The sequence below is a fragment of the Artibeus jamaicensis genome, unplaced genomic scaffold, assembly GCF_021234435.1.
Source record: "Artibeus jamaicensis isolate MK-2021 breed Jamaican fruit bat unplaced genomic scaffold, CSHL_Jam_final contig_588, whole genome shotgun sequence".
In the NCBI taxonomy this organism is placed as follows: domain Eukaryota; kingdom Metazoa; phylum Chordata; class Mammalia; order Chiroptera; family Phyllostomidae; genus Artibeus; species Artibeus jamaicensis.
In genome coordinates this window covers 2,714,181-2,739,265 of record NW_026521895.1, presented here as the reverse complement: position 1 = coordinate 2,739,265, position 25,085 = coordinate 2,714,181, and the positions used below count along the sequence as shown (strand labels likewise).

Genomic DNA, 25,085 nt, shown 5'->3' with positions numbered 1-25,085 from the left:
AGATCAGAGAGTATTCTCCACTTGGACATCAGAGATAGGGATTAGAGGCTCTTTTTCACTAAGTGTCCTCTCCATGCAGTAGGGAGGGCTCATGTGTGGGTTAATCTGCCCATGAGCTCTGTAAATTCTGTGTTGCATCTTGGGGAGCTTAATTCACCTGGATGTGCTCACTGACCAGAGATTCTACATTTAAACCCTTAAGCTTAACATTACTGTCTGCATTTTTAAGCACACGCAGCAAAAATTCAGCATTCTTTTTGGGCCACTGACCCACATTTTGGACTGGGCACACCTACTACCTCCACCACTATAGTGACAAAATGGCACACATTGCTTCTGTAAAGTGACATCCTTCAGATATTTTGTGGCTTTTGGATGCATACTGTTGATGATCCAGGCAATTTCACAAGTGTTCTTAAAGTAAACACAAAGATTTGAACTCTTGACTTGTGTGATTCTGTGGGGTTTTCTAGGTCAAGTTAATAGCAACTAATTTTCAAAGGTCACTTCAGGCTTTCAGGAAGAAAAATCAATGTTCTCATGTCACTGAGTCTTCCGTTGTTTTTTCAGCTAGATAATACACTATCGTGGGTTAAGTACTGTACCCATAATAGTGTCTATCAGCTTTTAGTTTAATCTACTTAATTTAATCATTAACTTAATTGTTTCTTATTAAATATTAGGTAAATTAGGTAAATAAGAACCATTATTATCTGTCATCTATGAGAACTTCTGACATTCTTCTTACCCACCAGGTATCTATTATGCATTCACTGAACAAATTACCAGTTTGGAAATATTACATTTCAAGACGAGTGAATTGTTTATTTTAGGGTAAGCAAACTACTGAAGATGATTTACCTTTGAGCTTCTCCCACGTGAGCACATACAACTCCGAAGAGCTTGACTGCAGAGCTAATAACTGACAGTGTTGGAGATAGAGGCTTAGGCACCGAATCTCCTTCTACATCATTCTCACAGACAGAATAAGGGTCATACTCGAGACTTCCACAAGCAATACTATTACTAAGCAGGAGCTAAAACAAAAAAAATATGTAAGGTTTTTAAAATCACTGTCCACAAATGCAATCAACCCAAGAATTATTGAAAAATGACCATACCTGTTCTTCAATAAATCTATGGTCAGTTTCTTGAAGTGAAGGACTTAATAACAAAAGATCATCTGGATGACAGAGCGGTGGAAGTAAAAATGTGGATGCTGCCACCTGTATGTCAGGGGCAGTCAAGTCAGCAGCCAGCTCTTTGAGGAGAGCACAGAGGTTTGCTGTCGAGGCAGAGAAAATAGAATAGCAGTTAATTAGAGTATGGGATTAAAAAAAGCCCAGGTCAAACATTGATCTACATATTGGGAAACTTTAATCTATCACAGCTAAAGCTTATATATCCCATTCTTGAAAAACGCCCTACAAACAAATGGCTCAACTATGTGCAAGGTTAAGAATGGATACTGAGACTTCCGGCCAAGATCGAGGCGTAGGGAGACACATAGTGCCTCCTCACACAACTGAAAGAAGGACAACAACAATTTAAAAACAAAGAACAACCAGAAGTGACAGAATATTGAACTGTATGACAGGCAGCCAAGGAGTTAAGAAACCATCTTCCAGACAAGTAACAGAGGCAGAGACCGGCAGCTATGGACGGTGGAGAGGACTCAGGGCAAGGCAGCGGCTGGCAGACCCAGCGAGGCAGCGGATTGTGGAGTGGGGTGCATAAGGCTGCAGCTGGTTGGCAAGGCAGCAACAGGCAGACCGGTGAGGTGGTGAATTGAGGACTGAGTGGTCCACATTCGTGCACAGATAAACCAGGAGAAACAATTGGACAGCGCAACCCTGAGTCCCAGTGCGGGAAAATAAAGCCTCAAACCACTGATTGAAAACACCTGTAGGGGTTGAGGGGGCAGTGGGAGAAACTCCCAGCCTCACAGGAGAGTTCATTGGAGAGACCCACAGGGTCCCAGAACATACATGAACCCACCCATAGAGGAATCAGCACCAGGAGGGCCCAATTTGCTTGTGGGTAGCGGGAGAAGTGACTGAAATCCAACAGAGACCGGAGCAAGTGCCATTTTTCCCTCTCGAACTGCTCCCCCACATACAGTGTCACAACGCAGCAACGTGGGTTGTCCTGCCCTGGTGAGGCCCTGCCCCTCACTAACACAACAGGCACATAAAGACAAAAAATGGCCCAAATGAAAGAACAGGTCAAACCTCCACAAAAAATACACCTAAGCAATGAAGAAATAGTCAACCTATCAGATGCACAGTTCAAAACACTGGTAATCAGGATGCTCACAGAATTGGTTGAATTTGGTCACAAATTAGATGAAAAAAATAAAGGCTATGCTAATTGAAATAAAGGAAAATGTGCAGGGAACTAACAGTGACAGGAAAGAAACCAGACTCAAATCAACAGTTTAGACCAGAAGGAAGAAATAAACATCCAACCAGAAGAGAATAAAAAAATAAGAATTCAAAAAAATGAGGAGAGGCTTAGGAACCTCCAGGACATCTTTAAACATTCCAATATTCGAATTATAGGGGCACCAGAAGGAGAAGAGGAAGAGCAACAAGTGGAAAACTTATTTGAACAAATAATAAAGGAGAACTTCCCCAATCTGGCAAAGAAAATAGACTTCCAGGAAGTCCGGGAAGCTCAGAGAGTCCTAAAGAAGTGGGACCCAAGAAGGAACACACCAAGGCACATCAGAATTACATTAGCCAAGATTAAAATGAAGGAGAGAATCCTAGAAGCAGCAAGAGAAAAGGAGACAGTTACCTACAAAGGAGTGCCCATAAGATTATCAGCTGATTCCTCAAAAGAGACCTTACAGGCAAGAAGGGGCTGGAAAAAGGTATTTAAAGTAATGAAAACCAAAGACCTACATCCAAGATTGCTCTATCCAGCAAAGCTCATTTAGAATGGAAGGACAGATAAAGCACTTCCCAGATAAGGTCAAGTTCAAGAAGTTCATCATCACCAAGCCCTTATATGAAATGTTAAAGGGAGTTATCTAAGAAAAAGATCAAAACCATGAACAGTAAAATAACAAACCCACAACTACTAGAAACTGACCCTAAAACCAAAAACAAAAGCAAACTAAGCAAATAAGTAGGACAGGAACAGAACCACAGGAATAGAAATCATATGGAGGGTTATGAACAAAGGAGCAGGAGGGAGAAAAGGTACAGAGAATAAGTAGCATAGATGGTAGGCAGAAGATAGACAGGGGGAGGGTAAGAATAGTAGGGGAAATACAGAATCTAAAGAACTTATATGTAGGACCCATGGACATGAACTAAAGGGGGGGATGGGGGTGGGAAGGGATGTGCAGGGTAGAGGGAAATAAAAGGGGGAAAATAGGACAACTATAATAGCATAATCAATTAAATATATCTAAAAAAAAGAATGGATACTGAAAAGATACCACAATGTATGTGTGTGTAAACCTTATAATGAATAAATACTGCCATTTTAAATAAAGTGACATTAAGTACACAAACAAAATACAGACAAATAGATACAAAAGCAGATGAACTCCATCTGTTTAAAAAATATAGCCTGAAAAAATTTTATAAGCATAGATCTTTTTGTCATGGAAAGTTTCAAACAGATACAAAAGGAGACATAATGGTATTATGGCACCCAACTCCCCACTGCCTAGCAAATGAGTGTCATTCACTTTAACCAGGGGATCAATCTCATTTGACCTACATCCCTCACTGCTATCTCACCACTCCCTCCATTATTTTGAAGCAAACCACAGAAAGGATGTCATTTCATTGTGTATCACTAAAGTTAGGGATATTTTAAACAATTCATTCTCATAACATCATGTTTTAAAAACTGCTAAACAACAATAACCATTTAGTGTTTAAATTTTCAATGGTCTCAAACGCCTGTTTTTGTTTGCTTTGGTTTGAATCAAGATTTAAGTCTACATGTTGCAGCTAGTTGATATATCTTAAGTTTCTCTCAATCAAAAATTATCTTCTCTATTCTGCCCTCCCAGCATCCCCAGTAATTTATTTGAATAAATGAGACTCCCCTAGTAATTTATTTGAATAAATGAAGTTCTCTGTTCTGTACAAGTTTCTACAGTCTGGACTTTTATGACTACAGCCCCTGACCCCCAGTGAATTTAATCTATTCCTCTACCATCTGTATTTTTTGTAATTTGGAACCTAGAACTGGAGGGGATTCTTTTTTTTGGTTTGTTCATTTTGGGTGCCAAAATAGCACCCACAAGTGGCAATGTAATCACCAGTAAGACATGAGAGAAGATACTGCTGTGTCTCTTATACATACATCTTTGAAAAACTGGTCCATTTATCACACTGACCTAAATTATCATTTCAGAGATTATCCTAATTTCTGATAGATTATCAATAGGAAATTATATCCACCTAGAGCAGGGTGTCAAACTCATTTTCACCAGGGGCCACATCAGCCTTGCAGTTGCCTAGAGCATAAATGACTTTGCCAGTGTGTATTTTAAATACTTTAGGAATGAGTAAAAAGTGCCTTAGAAAATTACTCACTTTTTAAGTGTTTCTTTGAGCAACAGCATTGCAATGAAATAAAGATGGGGGTAATGTCTACTCTTTAGTAATGGCTGGATGCGTTAGGAAGGGTTCAACTCCCATCATTTTTTATATCATTAAAGCAATAAAAGTAGTATTAAGAAATATTTACTGAAGATGTAATATGTGTTAGTAAATGTCCTAAAAGCTGTACATATAGTTTTCAATAAGCACGTCATGAGGTCCAGTTAGTACTGTTAGTTTCTAGGTGAGGAAACAAGAAGAGATTTTAATTGCCCCAGATCATAGCAACTGCATAGCAGTTAGAATTAAACATAAGCAGTCCAGGCTCCAGAAGCTGAACCTCTAACTATCATCTCGGTCACTCATTCATTCAAACTTATTTAAGATACTGTGTTTAATAAAAATAAAGCACTTTATTATATTTCATCCTCTCTTATAGAAGATATTAAATACAGAACACAAATACATACATATAACTATAAAGTAAAGGTAGGAAATGCTTTTTGTTTCATAAAAAAATGAAAACAAAAGTAGTGCTAAGTTTAGGGAAAGAAGAGATTATATAATTACATTATTTCTACCTGGTTCTTATTCATAGTTTCTATGTCCTTTTTCATGCTGTGGTAGTTCTCATTAAGTTCCTTAAGCACCCCTATAACCATTACTTTGAACTCTATGTCTGATAATTTGCCTCAATTTCATTTAGCCCCTTTTCTGGGGATTCCTCCTTTTCTTTTGTTTTGAGGTTGTTTCTTTGTCTCCCCATTTTAGCTGTCTCTTTTTGCTTGCTTCTATACATTGGATAGATCTGCTTTGACTTCCAGTCTTGTGGGGTGGGCTTATGTGGTAGGAGTCATATGGGACCCAGTGGTGCAGACTCCTTGATCTCCTGATCTGGATGTTCTAGGAATGCTCTTTGTGAGGGTATATGGGCTCCTGTTGTACTTGGATCCTGAATGTTGTTGGCTTGTTCACTGGCAGGGTCTCCCCTCTGGCTGGCTGACTGAGAGGCTCAACCACCACCATGTCTTGTATGCTGTTGTACACATGCTAGGAATACAAAGCAAACCACCCCGCCCCAGGCAAAATGAAACCAAAACAAGCAAACATCCCTGCAACAATAGCAATATCAATGACAAGACATCAAAAAATAATAACAGTGGAAAGAGAAATGAATAATAGGAAAGGGGGAAGGAAGAAAAAGAGTAAGAGAAGACCAAAAGACAGAAAGCAGCAAAGAGCTAAATAGCAATAATGATTGAGAGAAGCAAACAAGAAAAAGGAACGAGAGAGAAAGAGTAACAAAAAGAAGAAAGGAGCAATGGGGATAATCAAAGGTAAGAGGAAAATAAAGGATATAAGAGAAAATAATAAAGCAATAAAAATGGACAAAAAAGAAATAATAAGAAAAAGTCCATGAAAAAGAAAAAAACGAAAAAGAACTAAGCGGTATTCATCTCAGCAGAGTTTAGTGCTTCTCTGCTCGGTTCTCCCTTTGGACATGGCTGTGATATCATCTGAGGCTAGTGTAAGCCAATGTCAGGTGCTTACTACTTCTAGCCCTTGGCAGCCTGTTTGAGGCTATTAGTGATCCCACAGTTTGTGGCCGATTCCTCTGGGCTTGGCTGCTCTGGAAAACCAGGTTTTAAGAGCACTGAATTGCAGAGGTGTGTCAGTATGCACCCAAGTCACTGCACGATTTGCTTCTGCCTATCTCTGCCTGCCGGCCTGCTGTCTGTTTTAGACTAGTCACAGACCTGTTTCTGAGAGGGATTCTGGAGGAATCAGGAAGGTGGGAATCCTGGATCTCCCATGGCAGGTGCCTTTTAGACTTTAGGGAAATGGTGGGTGTATTCCCCTGCCCCCAAGTCACCAGTTTAAGTCTGTCTAGCAAATGTGCCCTGTACTCTACAGGGTGGGGCATCTAGTAGACTAATGGGTAGGGTCTCCAGAGCCAGAGTTTGGGTCTGCTGGAAACTGGGAGAGTGTCTGTATGGCTCTCCCATAAGGGAAAGAATGAGACTGTTTGCTAGAAAAGTGTGTGGCATGGCTGCACCTGACAGCCTGGCTACGTGTTCTTAAGTTGGTTTTTGTAACCTGTGTGCCCTTATCTGTCAAATCAGGAAGATGTAACTGGCTCATTATATTATCACAAGATAAATAATACAGTTGACCTTTGAATAATATGGGGGTTATGGGTGCCAACCCCATGTAGCTGAAAATCCACGTATAACTTTTGACTTCCCTAAAAACTTAACTAATAGCCTGTTGTTGATCAGAAGCCTTAACAATACCATATAGTCAGTTAACACATAATTTGTATGTTACATGTATTATATACTGTATCCTTACAATATAAAACAAGCTAAAGAAAATATTGGGAAAATCATAAGAAAAAAAACAAAACCGCAAGAGAAAACACGATCATGGTAATTATGAAAAACTACCCTTGCATAAGCAGACCCACGCTGTCCAAATCAGTGTTGTCAAAGAATCAATGTAATATATGTAATTGCTGGCACAGTGCCTGGCACACAGAAATGGTTTTGGGGATATGTTTTACTGAGAATGGCAATGTATTAATTTATTTCAGTTCTTCAGAAGTGCAGATAAGCCCTGGCTGGTGTAGCTTAGTGAATTAAGCGTGGGCCTGCGAACCAGAGTATCGTGGTTCGATTCCCAGTCAGGGCACATGCCTGGGTTGCAGGCCAGTTCCCAGCAGGGGACACACGAGAGGCAACCACACATTGATATTTCTCTCCTTATCTCCTTCCCTTCCCCTCTAAAAATAAATAAATAAAATCTTAAAAAAAAAAAGAAGTGTGGACTAAATGCTTCCTTTATAGCAAACATTTTGCTAGGTGTATATATACACATACTGGCGCATATAACATCCCTTTATTATTACAAAATCTTCTATTACACAATCATAAACATATGATTCTGTAATATAACAATATCACATTCAGGCATACCTTATGACATTTTAGGTGAAATGTTCAAATTAAAACTATAAATGATTACACTCATATTACTCTATCAACCACACTCAAGAAGGTGTTACTTCTGCTGGATGCTGTATGTATTTTTTAATTTTTAAAAAATTTAAAATTTTGCCCTGGGCAGCATGGCTCAGTCAGTTGGAGGATCACCCTGTAGACTGAAGGGTTGCATGTTCAAACCCTGGTCAGAATGCATATTAGAAGGCAACCAATTGATGTTTTTCTTTCTCTGTCTCTCTGAAAGGAATGAAAAAATGTCCTAGGGTGAGGATAATAAAAGGTGAATTAAAAAAACTCAAGTTTCTAAATTTAGTTTTTAAAAATCTTCACTTGAGGATATGTTTATTGATTTCAGAAAGGAAAGGAGAGGAAAAAGAGAGAAACACTGATCAGCTGCCTCACTTATGTGCCCCGACAGGTGATTGAACCCATATCCTAGGTATGTGCCCTGACAAGAAATTGAACCTGCAACATTTTGGTTTATAGAACAACACTCAAACCAACTGTGCCACTCAGCCAGGGCTGCAAGGTGTATTTGTGACTTGGGAATAGAGGCACAAATAATACCACTTACATAAACAATAAAGGCCAATAGAGATATTATAAGTTAATGTTTTGAGCTACTGTGGTATATATTATATTGTATTTATTTGCAGTATAAGGATATAAGCCAATAAAAGTATTTTAACAAAAAAGTTGATTTGAGGTAACAATCAATTTAATGTGTTGTCTGCTGAAAATTAAGACTAAAAAAATATACAAGTTCCCACTGGAGACTATTTCTAACTTTTACCTCTTTTTTTTTAAAAGAATAATTAATTAATTAATTTTTCAAGAGAGAGAGTAAGGGAAGGAGAAAGAGTGGGAGAGAAATATCAACGTATGGTTGCCTCTCATGCATCCCCTGCTGGGAACTGGCCTGCAACCCAGGCACGTGCCCTGACTGGGAATTAAACCGCGATACTCTGGTTCACAGGCCCGCACTCAATCCACTGAGCTACACCAGCCAGAGCTAACTTTTACCTCTTAAAACAAGTACCTTGAGTTATGTGGTAGTAGTATACAGTTTTTCTTAAAACTATTTTACGTTTACAAGAACAGTTTTAGGACTAATGTTAAAATAGGGGCAAGTTTATTTTATATCTTTGAGCTTAATAACAGCAAGACCTACATTATAAACTTTATAAAATCAGTTATACCATTGTAGTTCAATGTTAAATTTCTATCTGGGTAGAGTTAAGAATGGAACAGTGGAAAAGAATGCACATGACAATCACTCTAGAGGGAAACTCGTAACGGCCAAATTTCTAACAGATTTTCATTATAGATGCTGTACAAATTCCTGGATAGAATTAAGACTAATCTTTGTTATTCATTCTCTCCCACATAGAACTACAGACTTTTTTTTATCGCAGAAGAGAGACATAAGATATGAAGAAGTAGGGTTTTAAAAAAATGTTTCAGGCACTAAAAGTGCCTGAAACAAAAAGTTTTATTGTTTGTGCTAGCTACAAACAATGAAATACTTAGATCTAAAGCACATACCTTCATAGGTTGCAGGAGGTAATAAAATCAGTAATTCATAAAGCCTCTGTCTATAAACTACTGATGGAGTTTTCAAAGGACTTCCATATGTTTTTAGTATTGAAGAAAGCCTTAAAATAAAAAAGAAAGTATATTTTAAGTAAGTACATTATATAATAATGTACAAATATTATAAGGTTGATATATAAACATAGAATGGCTAAACATATTATTAATGAACATCAGTGCTTTTATTTTTGTTTTTTTAAATAAATGTGACTATAAGTTATAAGAGGGATTAGAAGTGCCACACATGAAAATCATTTTGCTATCTCTTCTATCATACTTCATAAAACAAAACTATATTTTCAGCTTAAGAGTTCTAAAAACATTAAGTATTTTGTCTAGAAAATAAAACAATTAGCTAAGTTCCAAAATGTGTTATTTGGCATTTGTAAACACTATTGTGATAGAAAAAAAATCAAAGAAATAAACAGGAGACACAAATACAATACCTAGGAAAAAATCCAAGTGTTAATTAGAAACTTGATCTAAAAATCAATCACCAAACAGGAATGAATCATGAAAATATAAAAACTCACAAAGCACATTCTCTTCTAGAAAAGCTCAAGCTGAGCCAATGTTTCTCCTACAGTTCTATTCACAAAAGCTCTTACCATTTTTCTTCACATTCTTCTTTTACTTTCTTTAAAAATGTTTTTAACTTATAGATTTTAGAGATAGAGTAATGGAGAGGAAGAAACACTGATTTGTTCTTCCACTTCTTTATGCATTCACTGGTTGATTCCTATGTGCGCCCTGACTGGGGGTGGAACACGCAATGTTATTGTATTGGGATGATGCTCTAAACAACTGAGCTGCTCAGCCAGGGCCTCTTCTTTTACATCCATAAACTGTTTTATCTTCTGTTTATTCCCATTACTGGTATTAAGACATTTTTCTAATGTTCACTCATCTAACAAATATTTATTAAAGAATTATTACTCTTTGCAAAGTATCATGTTACCACCTGGAGTATGGTTTTCATCTCTTTTGGTAATTCAGAAATTCAGTGGAATCACTTTTACTGTGACACTGGAATAAAATGACTAAGCTGCCACAGCATGGGGTTTCTAGGTATTTTGACAAACTCTGGCAATGTTTATTCATTTGTATTTTCTAGAAAACTACTGCTTGCTATTTCTAGTTTCCTAGAAGAGAGTTTTATTTTGACTTGCCATTTTATTTTAAAAAGTTGGTTTCATTTTATATCATTCAGCTTAGTAAAAACTGTACAAAAAAAATCTATAAACCAGGGCAGAATTTTTTTATTATGGGAATTAAGAATAAATCGACAGCATTTTTGTATTTCTTTGAAACCAAATGAGAAAATAATTTCTGACATAAGAAAACTGTTTCAATCACATTAGCAAGGTGTTAAAAAATCCTGCAATATTCATTGTTTTAAATACAATAAAATTTACTTTAGAAGGGTGTGTGTATTATTTTCTTTAAAAAATTGAGGCAAAAGGAACCAAATGAGAATTTAGAAAAGAGTTCCTAGTGGTTTCTGCTTCTATTAGGAAAGCAGATTAGAGCCCATCTGCAATATTAGGCATCCAGAAACTGACCTCTCCAAGGCCAACTTCCTTTCCTCCAACCAAATATAAAAAGCATGAAACAAAACATGAGCTGAAATGAGAGTGGGACACAGATGCTGATAGAGACATATGAATCTATGGGTTGAACCTGTGCCCATGGCAAGGTAGAGGTGATAAGGTGGAATTTCTAAAAGGGGGTTAATATTGTTCCGAGGCCTGGCAGAAGCAAAGGCATATCTGATTAAACCCAGCTGACTAGAGAATTACTGAAGTGAAAGAGATAGCTAAAGAAATTATCTAGAATGCAAAAGAAAGAAAAGGAGAAAAAAGTGTTAGAAAACACTAAGAATCATGAAAGACAAAATGAAAAGATCTCCAGAAGTGAATGTGGAAGATTCAATTTTTAAAAACCACAACCACACAGAGTTTGAGACATACCTAAAAACACAGTGACATGGAAAAAGACCATATATAAAATAATAATCAGAGACTTACTCCTATATAACTAATCTCAAATTATGAAAGAGCAAAATGAATGGAACTACAGAGAAAAACTAAAAAGACCAGCATCACAATAAGGGAGTTTAACACATCACTCTCGATTATTCATAGGTTAAACAGATAAAAAATTAGTGAAGAGAGATGAAACAATAGAACTTAAAACATACTTCTAAACCATTTTAAAATGATAAAACTTAAAAATAGTTTAAACTGAAAAAATGAAAATAATACATATTAATACTCCTAGGATTCAGACTGGAACCATTGAGGAAAATTTATGCCAAACCAGACCTCAGAAGGTCAACACATTTAATGAAATGGAATATATAGTTAAAAAAAAGTACCAGGTCCATACTGCTTCCCAGACATGTGCGTCTCACCAGTGAATATGTATATATGGAGAAACTCAAATATAAGCAATCCAAATCCACATGTTTATAATTAAGATATTATTTCAAGCTCAATTTATCCCAAAGAATGCAACTATGCAAAAAATTGGTCGATAACATTTTTAAAAGTTGTTAAAATTATCAGATTAAACCATTTAATAAAAATCAAAACCTATTCATAATAAAAATACAACAAAATGTGACAAACCAGGAAAGCTTAGCATTTTTAGCTGATAAAAAAGATCTAACAAAAAGCCCGTAGCAAATATTATTATTTGTGAAACATGAGAAACATTCCTTTTAAACTTTTCTATTCAGCTTTAAATGGTAGTTATCTAGTTAGCACATTAGGAAGAGAGAGAGAATACAAATGAATGAATGAAGCTTATACAAGCAGAAATCCAGAATCTACAAGTAAATGTTTAACATTAGAGTTTAGAAAGGTGGCTGGAGAGAAGATCAACTGCATTTTATACAATAGCAATAAAGAGATATATATACACTATGTATATGTATACACACACACACACACACATATACACTACCAAATACTTGTTTAATAACTACAATGAAAAATATAAAGTATCTGGGAATTATTTTTTTTTCCTTACCACTCAGACTGTGTTCTCTCCCTCTTACTCTTCCAAAGGAAAAGAAGAAGGATCATAAATGGCTATTGGCAGTTGCAAAAGCAACACCAAAGCCAACTTCATGCTCAGGAGAGAACACTGCACCTCCTCCTCTTGGTTTCAGGTGCTCTACACATTCAGAGAAACTTCTCTAGTAACTAACTATAGAAATGATCCCTGAAAGGATAGACTTTGGGAATTAATTTTTAAAAAGACATATAAGACTTTCATACAGAAAATAATTGTATACTTTATAAAATACCTCAAAAGAAAAGAGGTGTCATGTTTACGGTATTGTAAAAATATCAGTTATCTCCAAATTTATCTATAAAGTGCAATTCCAATTAAAATTTCAAAAGTAGACAATCAAAAGTGCAAGAAGGGCCAAATGTAATTTCACTTCCTTAATAGTTAAGGAGTAGTTACATTTATATAGTCCTAAAGTTATTTTGGCCCTTTGAAAGCAACCACGAGGCTGATGTGGCCCCACTGCTGTACAGAAATCAAAATGAATGAAAAAACTTACACATAAATGAAATCTAGAAACAATGTTGAGTAAAAAAAAGTTAAGTCTCAGAAACAGTTAAGATACTGTGTGCTAGATCAAAACCAAGCAAGACTAAACAATGTGCTATTTAGGGAAACATATATACAAGGTACACTTTTTAAAAATGCAAGAGAATGACAACTATAAAATTCAGGGTAGTGATTATCTCTAAAGGAAGGCAGTAAGAATGGTAGAGTGGAGCACACAGATAACTTCAACAATATTGTTAACATTCTAGTTCAGGGGTAGCTAAATTCAACCCACTGCCCACTTTTGTAACGTTTTACTAAAATACGGCTATGTGCACCTGGCTGGTGTAGCTCAGTGGATTGAGCACAGATCTGTGAACGAGAGGATCACAGTTCGATTCCCAGTCAGGGCACATGCCTGAGTTGCAGGCCAGTCCCCTACAGGCCAGTTCCCAGCAGGGGACACACTAGGGAACCATACATTGATGTTTCTCTCCCTCTCTCCTTCCCCTCTAAAGATAAATAAATAAAATCTTAAAAAGGAAAAAATAGTATAGTATTTAAAAAATAATAATAAAATACAGCTGTGTTGATTCACTGACAGATTATCTATGACTGCTTTTTAAATATACTTTAAACTATTTTATTTTTTATTAGAGAAGGGGGAAGGGATGGAGGAAAAAGAGGAGAGAAGCATCAACAGAAGAGAGAAACATTAGTTGGTCGCTTCTTGTATGTGCCCTCACTAGGGACGGAACCTTCAACCCAAGCATCTGCCCTGACCCAGGATTGAGGAGGCGACCTTTGGCTTTGTGGGGCAACGCCTAACCAACTGGGTTACACAGGTCAGGGAGTGTAACTGCTTTTCAGCTATAACAACTGAGCTGAGTAGGTACAACAGAAACTATATGGCCCACAAGCCTAAAAGTTTACTATCTGGTCCTTACAGCTCATTTTATTCTGCTTTATAAGCCACATATTAAATATATTTTTATGTGTATACAAAGTGTTACATCATTAAATACTTCTTGAGAGACTTTCTCTAAATTATACATTTTACCAATTTGGAAATTATAAGTGCTTGTGATATATACTGGATTTTCTCTGTTTTCTTACCATATATCTGTAAGTCAAACATATGAAAACTATAAGAAACAAAAAACTGAAACGGTTAACAACCATCTGGTTCTTATACACACAGAACAGCTCTGACAAACCAGTAAAATGCATACCTGAAAAGGTTAACAGGCTTGATAATTTAATTTCTTGGTTAAATCTAACCGTATAGAAGATACATTATCCACCAAGTAATTTTCCTTCCAATATGTTTTTCTTTTCAAAACCCTAGCCTAAAAAAATAAATCACATAACTAAATATTTGCCTTCTTGTACAAAAAGAGTATCATTTACCAACTATGGAAACTGGCCTTATTATTGTACTTAAAAATATTACATAACCAGGGAATTGATTACTATTACAATTGTTTAAATCAAATCCAAATAGCAGATCCTTACTGTGTCAGCAAATCCACAGCACAAGGAAGTGGTGGAAGAAGACGCTGAATTACTTCCTCAGTAAGGAGATCACCACAGTGGGAAACAAAGGTCTTGATAGCTGAAAAACAGAACAGATTTTCACTTGGCAGAGTGTAATGAACTATGAAAAAAAAAGCATTCAACTGTGCCACAACATTTGCATTTTTATTAGATGAATAAAGAAATGTGTTTAAAAAGAAATTCTAGAAACTCCAGTATAAAAAGGAAGGTAGGGCCCTAGAATTACTAAAAGAGACCACCAATCAAGTTAAAATGTTTCTTTCCTGAGGATTTACTCAGCTCTTGAGTTCAAAAATAGAAGGATAAATTAGTTTAGACCCTAAAGTTTGCTAGTTCTATACTATTTATACAGAACAAAGCTCCTTTTGAGCGGTATGTTAGGTTTTTGTAGATGTTACCTGAAACACATAGCTTTTTATATGGAGTTAATTTCATATATAGAATAAAGAGTATTTTAAAGTTAGACTGAGTTTTAAGATTAACTTCAAGATTGTTCTCCATTCTTAGGAGTAAAAAACACCATGAATAAACACACAAAACCAAAATCAATGCTTTCATGTATTTTCAAGGACTTCCTTAGCTCAAATTTTCATAATGGATACTATTTTTAAAGGCCTATCTATTATAAAGGGTACAATTTTTATATATAAAAAACTAAGTGGAAACATATTTAATCAATGTTAAATAAATCCAACTCTAGTATTTCTGAAATGAAGAACAAGTGCCTACTTAAGGCAAAGCAATCTTGACATTTCTCAACTGGAGTACATCTAATAAAACATGTATTACCCTAAGGATAAGAACTATCAAATTTGGTTTATTACATACACTTCTGTTATAATCCCCAACTAACCATAATCAATTATGTTCAATTACCTAGAAAAATCACCATAGAAAGACTGTCCCTCTTCAATTGAACATACAAGTATGTGTAAAGTTAAAGAGTGGGAAAAGCCAAAGGAAAGGGAGCAAAAAGACTGAACTCCACCTACCACAGAGTGCACCAGCTCGTCCTTCTAAGGTTACCTGCCAGGTAAATGAATCTCCTCGGCTCTTTTCTGTTTCTAGATCTTTAGGAGACACTGGAAACACACACTTCCACAACAGCAGAACTCGAGCAAGGTGATGACTGACAACTGCGGGACCTGTAATTTATTCAACTTATCACTTATAAAAGAACCCAAAGTGGTGGCTATTTAAAATCTGTTAATAAACATATCTTAACCCACTACTGCAATACTTTGTCCCTTTTCTCACACTGTGGCTCTGCATTGAGAGGATGCGGGTTCTGTCCCCAGTCAGGGCACATGCCTAGGTTACATGGTCAATCCCTGGTTGGGGATTGTATGGGAGGTAACTGATCAATCTTTCTATCTCACATAGATGTTTCTTTCTCTCTCTCTCTCTCTAAAAAAAATTGCTAACCATATCCTCAGGTGAGGATTAAAAAAAATACAATAATATTATACCTAGCAAAAATAACGCACATTTCATGAGCCATCCACAAATCTGTAAGGCATATAGATATCGTTAGGTAAATCAAAGTTGGTTTATGTGGCATCAGATAAACTGGCAAGTGTAGCAAAAAAGGTTAAAAATGTTGTAGTTCGTATCTGAGGAATGGACCTGAATGTGGTCTACTTGAGTTAACATTTGTTCAGAATAGTGAATGTATTAAAAATGATGATGGGAATTTTAATGATGAAGGAATTGCTGAAAAGGCAAAATTTGTTAAAACGGCAAGGCAAAATTAATAAAGCACTCAGACTGCCATGAATACCATTCCCAACAAAAAAGAAGCAGAACTCACTGAACAAAGGAGGCTGCTTGCAAGCCTAGGGCACAATGTAAAACCTGGGACATCTTGCCATGTCAAAAATAAACACATTATAACACAAAATACTAGCTTCATGTTAAAAGGACACATGAACCAACCTGAAGGGGTCCCCACTGACTAAAGGTGAGACAATGTGAGGATCAAAAGAAATAATGACCACAATGGGCTATAACACATAAATACATAAAAACCTATGAATTCATGATATTTAATAGCAATAACCTCACTGATCCCCTTTGAAAGTTGCTAGGGTATTAGCAACACATTCTAAAGATTATAATAAAGGAAAATCATAATGCATAAGAATAGAATACAGCTCAAGAAAACAAAGTAATTAAAACGTTAATTTAAAATTTTAATTCTTTTTTGTTAAGTGGATTGTGAATATGCAGTAAAATATATACTACTTTTTTTTAAAAAAAAGGATCTCTTATTGTCTTCTCCCAAAGAAATAACCTTGTTTTCAAAAGTTTTATCCGCTGAAATACTGCATTTATTACGTAGTTTATTTTCTCCTTTAATTAACCAAGAATATTGGTATGGCAGATGTGAAACATCCAGCCAAGGGCAAATAAAAACCTTAGCAGATTATATCCACAACACTGAAATGATGATTTATGCCAGAGGCCAACAAACATTTTCTATAAAGGGCTAGAGAGTAAATATTTCTGGCTTTTAAAGCCATACAGTCTCTACTGCAATTGCTCAATTCTGCTACGACTGGTGCCTGAAGGACACAGACAACATGTAAACGAATGAGTGTGGTTGTGTTCTAATAAAACCTTATTTATGAACACTGAGAACTGATTTTCATATAAGTCTCATGTCACAAAAAATAGCCTTTGTTTTAAAACCATTAAAAAGGTAAAAACCATTCTTAGCTTGCAGGTTGTATACAACAGGCAACAAGCCAAATTTGGCTTATAGGCTGAACCCCGATCTAGTCCAATATCTCTTTAATAATCTCAAGAACACTACTTAAAGTGGTTCCTCATTTATGATTGCTTCTTTTAATTTAAGCCCCTTTTAGATCAAATTACTAGATGTCAAAATAATTTATTGGTCAAATCCAGCCACTATTATATGCTAGCAATAAATCACATGACTATATAGATTTATATCAAAATATAGCTTTAATAAAGTAATAAAATTGAGTTTCAAAGTTATAGGACATAACTATAATAGCCATGACCATAGAATACATACTGATTTTTAATAAATATAATTTAAATGAATCCTATCCCCTTCAATGTAATTACCTTATTGGTGTTACCAATTCCCACAACAACTATAGAAATGGATTCACAGACTACCGTATGTTTTCTTGCCTATGTTGTATTTTGGAAAATGTTTTTTTCTGAAGATGGATATAAATGATTTTTGAAAAAGCCAGAGTCATTCAAAGTTAAGACTGAAAGACGATCAAATTGGCTTATCCTATTTATGCTTGACACACTGATCTTAAAGAGAATTTCAAATAAGTTGAAAAATGTTTTGGAGAATAAAGTATATGGCTTCCTAAGGTGATTGGGTAGAAAACAAATATTTGTGCAGATATTTCAATCCTGGTACACACTGAAAGTTAGTCTGGTCAAATCACCCATTACCATATTTTACATTCAGAAAACAAGAAGTTCACAGTTACGTAAACATTCCACAAGACTGTTACCTAACGTCATCAGAGCAGCAATCAGTAACCATCCAGCTTGTGTGCGCTGAGCTGAAAGGCGACTGTTCTGAGCAGCAGAACACAGCAAATCCTCTGCTAATGTCATAATAATCTATTTACATATAAGAAAAAAAAGCAAAAACAAAAAGCATATCAGTGTATAGATTACTGGGCAAAGGACAAGAGTAATTTTTTGAAAAATTAATTCTCACATATATTAATCGGTAAAGAACTGCCATTTATCTCATGCCGCACATAAATTATTAAAATTCTGCAGCACACCAAAAAATATATATTTTGCTGATCTGACATTAAAAAATATATACTTTTGATTCATTCACACCAGACAGCTCCGCTGGTGCTGGAGTTTAATTGGACAAACTCAAGGGAAAAGAGGTCAGTGTCCCTGACTAAATAGGTATTCCACGTTTTCAAAATGCTACAGCACACTGGTTGAAAATCACTGATGTAAAAAACTACATCACAGAGCAACGTCATATTAGAAACAACAAGAAAAAGTAAGTTTTCGAGGTTAAATATGGCATATTACGTGTACACAGAAGTCCTATGATTTTAGAGTATATGTGACATTGTACAGTTGTTCAAGTCTAGCTGTATAGAATTTATTTTTGTTTTTGGCAACCATCTCAGATAGTCACTACCAGAAAAAGCCTCCGTACAGGAATCCTACTTTAAAAAATTTTGCATACCACTTTGATACCTGAGTGGCTGTATACTATGGAGGTTAAAAGTTTTCATATTGGGCTCTGGCTGGTGTGGCTCAGTGGACTGAGCACCAGCCTGCAAACCAAAGGGTTGCTGGTTCAATTCCCAGGCATGCATGGCACATGCCTGGGAATGTACGTGCCATGAATCAATGAATCGTACCACTTCCCAAAGTTGTCAATCACCTTAATTCAAATGGTATTGGCAATACTCAAAGTACATTTATAATTTCTGAAATAGTGGTTATGTTCTTTTGCAAAGTGTTAATTGTGGAAGATATACTAGAATACTCATTAATAAAGACAAAGGAATGACAATAAGAAAGCAATGAATAGTGGTAATTTATTTTAAAAGAAATACTTTTGTGTGTGAGGCCCAGGCTATGAGGGCTTTCATTATGAAACAACCGTCTCTGACAAACTGCAATCCCTAGCTACTTATCAAAAAGGAAAATATACTTTATGTTTTATAGTTCACTAAAGTTTTTTCTTTAGTTCTCTTCGAAATTCTTTGCATATCAACATGGAGTTATTTATTCATTAGGCTCTATATCACATATCTGGTTGAAAGCACTACCTTCAAAAGCACTATATTTACTAAGAAAACCATAGTTTTGGTCAGCAATGCAATTTGAGGGTGACTGTTTTTTAGTATCATTATGAACTCATGAGGGCGTATATATTTTGAGCTTCAATCCACATTTGCCATTATTTTTTGACGTACACATTATCCCAATCTTTGGTGAGTGGAACCCCCTTAAGTTACCTCTTGTATTCTTTTAAAATGAACACACTGTAAAGGTGATTACTTCTGTGCTTTCTGGCATGACCGGATATCCAGGCTTATACTGTGCATTTCCTGCCCCCGACCTGGAACCAGCCACTCTATGAAGCTCTGATTCCTTTGCTGGAAAAGGTATTTAGAGCCATAATCTGTGTACTAGGGGGTGTCCCTGCTACTTAGTTGTTACTGCTTTTAGGTATTTACTAGACAGAGAAGATAAGTGTATTTAAAAATAGGAAATTATAAGTTCCTAGTAGTATTTTCAATTTAACTTTAACATATAGGCTTTTACTTAACTTTCTTGGTTCTATTATTGTAGCTCTTTTTTTTTAATATGGAAAATCTTGTTTCCTAAGAATATTAAGTATCTACTTTATCTGATTATATTTAATTTCAAAATAATATCACAAAATTATTAAATGAAGTTTAAGATTTTTGTTTCAGCACTATTTGTCTTTCACAATGCGATTTTAAATGTATTTTATGGCAGAGCTAATACATAGCAAAATAAAGCCTTCAGGAACAAATTCTTTTACCAAGGGGTAGAAATACTTTCAACAGAAAGCACTCCTGTTTAAGTGTGGATAAGACATTATTTAACCAACCCTTGCTTTCTCCATAGTAATTACATTGATATTTTACACTTAAGTAGTATAGCTGATTGCTAAGAAATCTGTCCTGCACGGCTGTGACTGGGTGATACACAAGAAGACTGTGATGTTTTAGGAAACCTTAAAATGTCATTAGTATCTGTGGAGAATGAAATCATTACCTTGCCCTTTCCGTGAGGAATTCCTAAAGGACAGTGTTTCACTGCTCCCAACAAAGCTGCCACAGCAAAACTAAAGCCAGTCACTGCTTCCGGTGAAGACTTCAGTACAGTAAGCTTTTCAAGGCAACGGTCTAAGAGAGGTGTTAGGTATGAAGGCAATGCCACAGCAATGCAGTGTAAACACCAAGCTGCTGCTAGTCGAACAGAGATGCTAGGATGAAGAATAACTGAAATGACACTGTCAAGAACGCCTGGAAGGACAGAAAAAAAATAAAAGATGCCTTAGCCACCCAGATAAAACTCATTTTGCAATTACACAGTCAGAGGAATAAGTAGTCACATGAATAAAGTATTATTATCTTTAGTAAAACCTAAATCAGAATAGAAAGGTGATACATAATTATAAATAATTTTTTATGCCCCAAAATTATTTCTTCTAATATAGTTCATGAAAACTGGCTTAAATAAAACCAATACACAAAAGAAAACCTGTATTTCGTAAATAAGCCAATGTTCTGTGCACTTTACCTTGACATCATTATTGGCGGTACTAAAAATTAAAAAGGACCAGTAACAAGCATCTTGAGAAGAAATGTTACGCCATGCTCCAATCTCTGTTTTTTTTTGGAGGATAAAAAATCCCTTCTGGCACATTTATATACGTCTAGTATACTTCCTGTCTACCATATTGCTCTTATATGAGAGCAAAATGTTAAAGTTGAGGATTTGCTAGGTCGTAAATATATTTCTAATCAACTACAAAGACAGTGGAGTACCACTACCAGTAAAAAAAAAACATGTCCGCATTTGTAATAATTCAATACACACCTTCACCAAAACATGTAACACCTCATGTCAACTGCTGCTTAAATATGTACCCTGGGATAAACAGCTAACAAACAAAATATAATGTAAAGCTTCAGTCCCCAGGAAACATGTATCACAAAGGATAAAAACCATTAAAATGATTTTTTAAAGTGATTAAATAAAAGCCAGTCGCCATAAACCACATACTGTTCGATTCCATTTATATGAAATATCCAAATAGGCAAATCCATAGAGACAGAAAGCAGATTAGTGGCTGTCAGGGGCAAAGGGGGGAAGGGAAATGGGGAGTGACTGCTAATGGGTGTAGGACTTCTTGGGATGATGAAAACATTCTGGAATTAGACTGTAGTGGTAGCTGTATAACTCTGAACATACCAGAACCCTTGAATTGTATACTTTAAAAAGGGTGAACTTTGTATAATGTGAATTATCTCTCACAGTGATTAAATAATTTTCAAAAGGAGAAATAAACAGAGATTGCTTGCAAAGAAGTCTGAGGAAGTAAATTATTTGTACCATATAGAAACTAATGTTTTCACTCAGATGAGAGATATGAATTCAGGTTTACTTCTCTATTTTTCCATGATGTTTTTTAAAAAATTATTTTCATTTACTTAGTTTTGATGTTAGAAAGAGGGGAAGGGAGGGAGAAAGAGACAGAAGAACATCAATGTGAGAGAGAAACATGGATTAGCTGCCTTCTGTACATGCCCCAACTGGGATCTGAACCAGAGCCATACCAGCCAGGGTTATTTTTCCTTTAACTTAACTATCCTCGGAAAGGAGAGTGGGGCTGGGGTGGTGGGAGAGATGCAGAGAAATCTTTAATAGCAAAAGCAAACCCTCCCTCAAATACATACACATTTTTAGTAATCTTGATTATATATATTTCATAAAACATTTCTAATAAATCTATAGTGGAATCTCTAGGAAATGAACTATAGGAAGGAGATTTCCTTCCTTGGAATAAAGATGCTAAAGGTAAAAACGAGGTATTCAGATGAGTCACAACAGATACCTGCACTTGAATCCTGCAGCAAAGGTGCAGCTGTGGTGCCAAGACTGTGTATGAGATTTCCAAGTTCTTGTAAAGCACATACCAGCATATGCTGGCTGGCTGCTACATCCGTGGAGCCAAGCCGGGTTTCCGAATTACCGTCACTCATCACAGCATCTGACAGAAGTATAAGAATTAACTATGCAACAATGCTGTGTTAGAATAGATTATAGGGAGCGTGTGGAGCAGAAAAGTATAAACGCAAAGATTAATACCTGCACTTGATCTGTATGAAGCTTTTATGGCAGCAAATGAAATACTAAAAAGGGGACTTTTAATTCATCAGTGAAGAATTAAAACTAATTTACCAAGTCAGTTCAAGCATCCCAACCATAAACCCCTTACTATTCCTTAAGCAGGTGACACTGAGAGAAAGAAGAACTAATGGAAAACAGAAACAATGCATTGACTTCTATAGGAAGATCATGAATTCTGATGAACTATGATCATCAGCCTTTAAGATCTGTATACAATAATTATCACCAAGTTCAACAACTTATATCTCATCTGTCTATTGACTATTTTACCCTGAAACAACTGATGTCTATTATTAAAGTGTTGTTTTGTACTAGTATAGTAATATACCAGTCTAGCTTTTCCTGAGGAACAATTCCATTCGCAATGTTAAAACAGAGAGCCTTAGTAGATCCATACCCACTACTTTCTTTAACTTCCAGATAGTCTGGCAAATATCCTTGGCCGCAGCAATTTGAGCCTTTTCTCCAAGAAGGCCTCCTATAGTAGCTCGAAGGATAAATGAAACACAACGGCGACTGCAGACAGCATCGCTCTGAGTTTGGGTGACTTTAGGATGCGACTGTGATACAAGGCTCAGGATATGAGATAGAAAGGCAGCAAAATTTCTCTCTAGCCATGCTCCTCCTAGTGTTGAAATAAATACCACATAAGCCTAAAAAAAGAAAGGAGTTTTATCTTCAAAACAAAATCATTTCAACTGTATGTTAACATTTTCTCTCCCACAAAATATGCAGAATTTATTAATATTTCTCCTTTCCTCATTTATAGTCACTTAATATATATATATGCGACCCTATTTTTTTTTATTAAGCCAAACCAAAACTTGCAGTCTTTCATGCAGGCTGACTGTTTTACTATGATCGGACTGAAAAGTTTCAGAATAGTCAGCATAGCCAGCTAATAAGTAAAATGTGTCTGTGGCTTCTCCGAACCAAGAACGCGAGTTCTTTCACATTCTGAACAAGAAAATCCAAAGCAAACACATAAGCACACTGATGGATTAACTGTGTTCCAACGTAACAACTCTAAGAGATGTTAGTTTTAGAAACCTCTAAGTTTGTAGTGATGAATCATTGCTGTTACTTTCAAGAAAGTTAATGACTTATTTAATCCAGAGACATAAAGATAGTAGTTTTCTTATATAATTGTTTTTCAAAAAACACATACTTTACAATTAATTATACTGGGACATCTTACATTTTCATGAAGTCTAATATCATACAGTAAAAGACAATGAGGACGTATGTGAATTAAAAAAAAAACAGGTTTGTTTTGAACCATAATGGCATTTAGAAAACAAGAAAATTTAAGGAAAGAATGCAGAAACCTTTGTTTTGTTTTATTCTAAGATACTTTCCCCAGAATTCGGCTTTTAAAATTTTGGTTGGGACCAAGAATTTAAGCACTTAAATAGATAGATAGCATCTGTAATGTTTAGTTAGGGTTGAAACTATGCTGAATAATATGAACTTAATAGCTTAAACTTGAACTGTACACGCAAACACAGTGAAAAACGTTAAACCACAAGATCCATGAAAGCACAAGACCTAAAAACAAACAAAATACTCATGTTTTAAAGGAAATAAACAAAATTATCCCATTATTACTAAATGAAAGCATTGGGTATAACAGTCTATCTAACTGGTTTTGTTTATGTTAAATAAGGTTCTCTTACTTGTACTCTAGTTTTTAAAAAGTAGTTTGGCCTCACCATACCTATTTATAAATAAAAGAGTGTCAAGTGATGACCTTGCAGAGTATCACTTCTGCCTGGAGTCAGATCCTAAAACTATCACTACAGGCCAGGGAGAAATATATTTAGATACTATTTGTGACTCTAACCTGAGTAACTCCAACTCGAACATCCCTACTGACTGAACTGGTTCCTTTCAGCATATCACCACTGGCTCGAAGAAATCCTGAGCTCCCACGTAGAAACCCTGTTGCTAGTAATTCAAGAACTTCCTCCAGAGATGCTCTGCGCATGCTTTGACGTGAGGCTGCTATAACAAAGAACAGAACAAAACATGTGATTCATATTTTGTAGACTAAACTTTAATGCGTGATCCTGATTAGAACATTAACTGAAAAAATAAATTAAAAATCCAAATAAAATGCAAAATTTACAGGACATTATACACATTAACACAAATCCCACAAGGGTTCAGAGATCAAATCATAATGGGCTCTGTTATGTCACTGACATCTTAAAGTCTATATCACTTTGAAATTATGCTCTATTTGCTCTCTTTTCCTCAAAGGAGTTACAAGTATAACAGAATTCTAAAACAAGGGAAAATATAAATAAATTGCCTAGTTCTCCATGAATGAAAGGGCAATACAATGCTCTGAAAATTCTTTTTAAATAATTAAAACACCAAAATCATAATTTTATTTTTCTAAATGCTCTCCAATTTTTAACAAAATTTATATAAAGTAACAACTGTGTGTTACTTTTAAGACCTTCAACTGCAAGTGCAATTTTTGTTACATCCTGAGTCTCTGAAGAAATCAAAGCCAAATATTACTAAAACTTCTCCTCTCAGCTCTCAGGCTACAATAATTAAGACATTAGTCTGTCTTCAGTTTGACATAGCTGAGTTTCTCCCTGTGAATATCTAGGAAATAGTATCTCCTTTAAAAAGGAAATACTTCTCCTTTAAAAGAAGAAGAAAAAGAAACCATTTTCTCTCTTTCATTCTTGTGAAAAATGATGGTTATGAGCACGGACCCTTATTATTTATTCAAGTCATACATAGTATAGAAATAAACTTCCATTATTCAAAAGTATGAACAAAAAATTTATTCTTTAGCCTCAAGAGGAGATAAACAGAGGAAACAAAGGAAAATCTATGTCGGCCTTTAGGA

The 25,085-nt window shown here is 35.6% G+C and overlaps 1 protein-coding gene and 1 non-coding gene across 10 annotated transcripts in view; both read right to left on the bottom strand.

Annotated features, from left to right (window-relative positions):
* The window catches only part of HEATR5A (HEAT repeat containing 5A), a 103,885-nt gene that overhangs the window by 47,719 nt on the left and 31,081 nt on the right, over positions 1–25,085 (bottom strand). For 6 of the 9 annotated variants that reach the window (XM_053670514.1, XM_053670507.1, XM_053670512.1 and 3 more), the window contains exons 7-16: positions 24,060–24,220; positions 22,614–22,869; positions 21,921–22,076; positions 20,075–20,325; positions 17,794–17,905; positions 15,280–15,432; positions 14,246–14,345; positions 9,116–9,225; positions 1,122–1,285; positions 862–1,037 (exon numbers count right to left, since the gene is read on the bottom strand). In XM_053670514.1, coding sequence (XP_053526489.1) covers positions 862–1,037; positions 1,122–1,285; positions 9,116–9,225; positions 14,246–14,345; positions 15,280–15,432; positions 17,794–17,905; positions 20,075–20,325; positions 21,921–22,076; positions 22,614–22,869; positions 24,060–24,220 — 1,639 coding nt within the window. Of the gene's footprint in view, positions 1–861; positions 1,038–1,121; positions 1,286–9,115; positions 9,226–14,245; positions 14,346–15,279; positions 15,433–17,793; positions 17,906–20,074; positions 20,326–21,920; positions 22,077–22,613; positions 22,870–24,059; positions 24,221–25,085 lie in introns of those variants that run through there. The other 3 variants (XM_053670510.1, XM_053670515.1, XM_053670513.1) reach the window with 3 other exon arrangements.
* On the bottom strand, positions 12,195–12,407 carry LOC119061178 (small nucleolar RNA U3). Its single transcript, XR_005084737.2, has one exon. It is a non-coding gene; the product is annotated as a small nucleolar RNA U3 (small nucleolar RNA).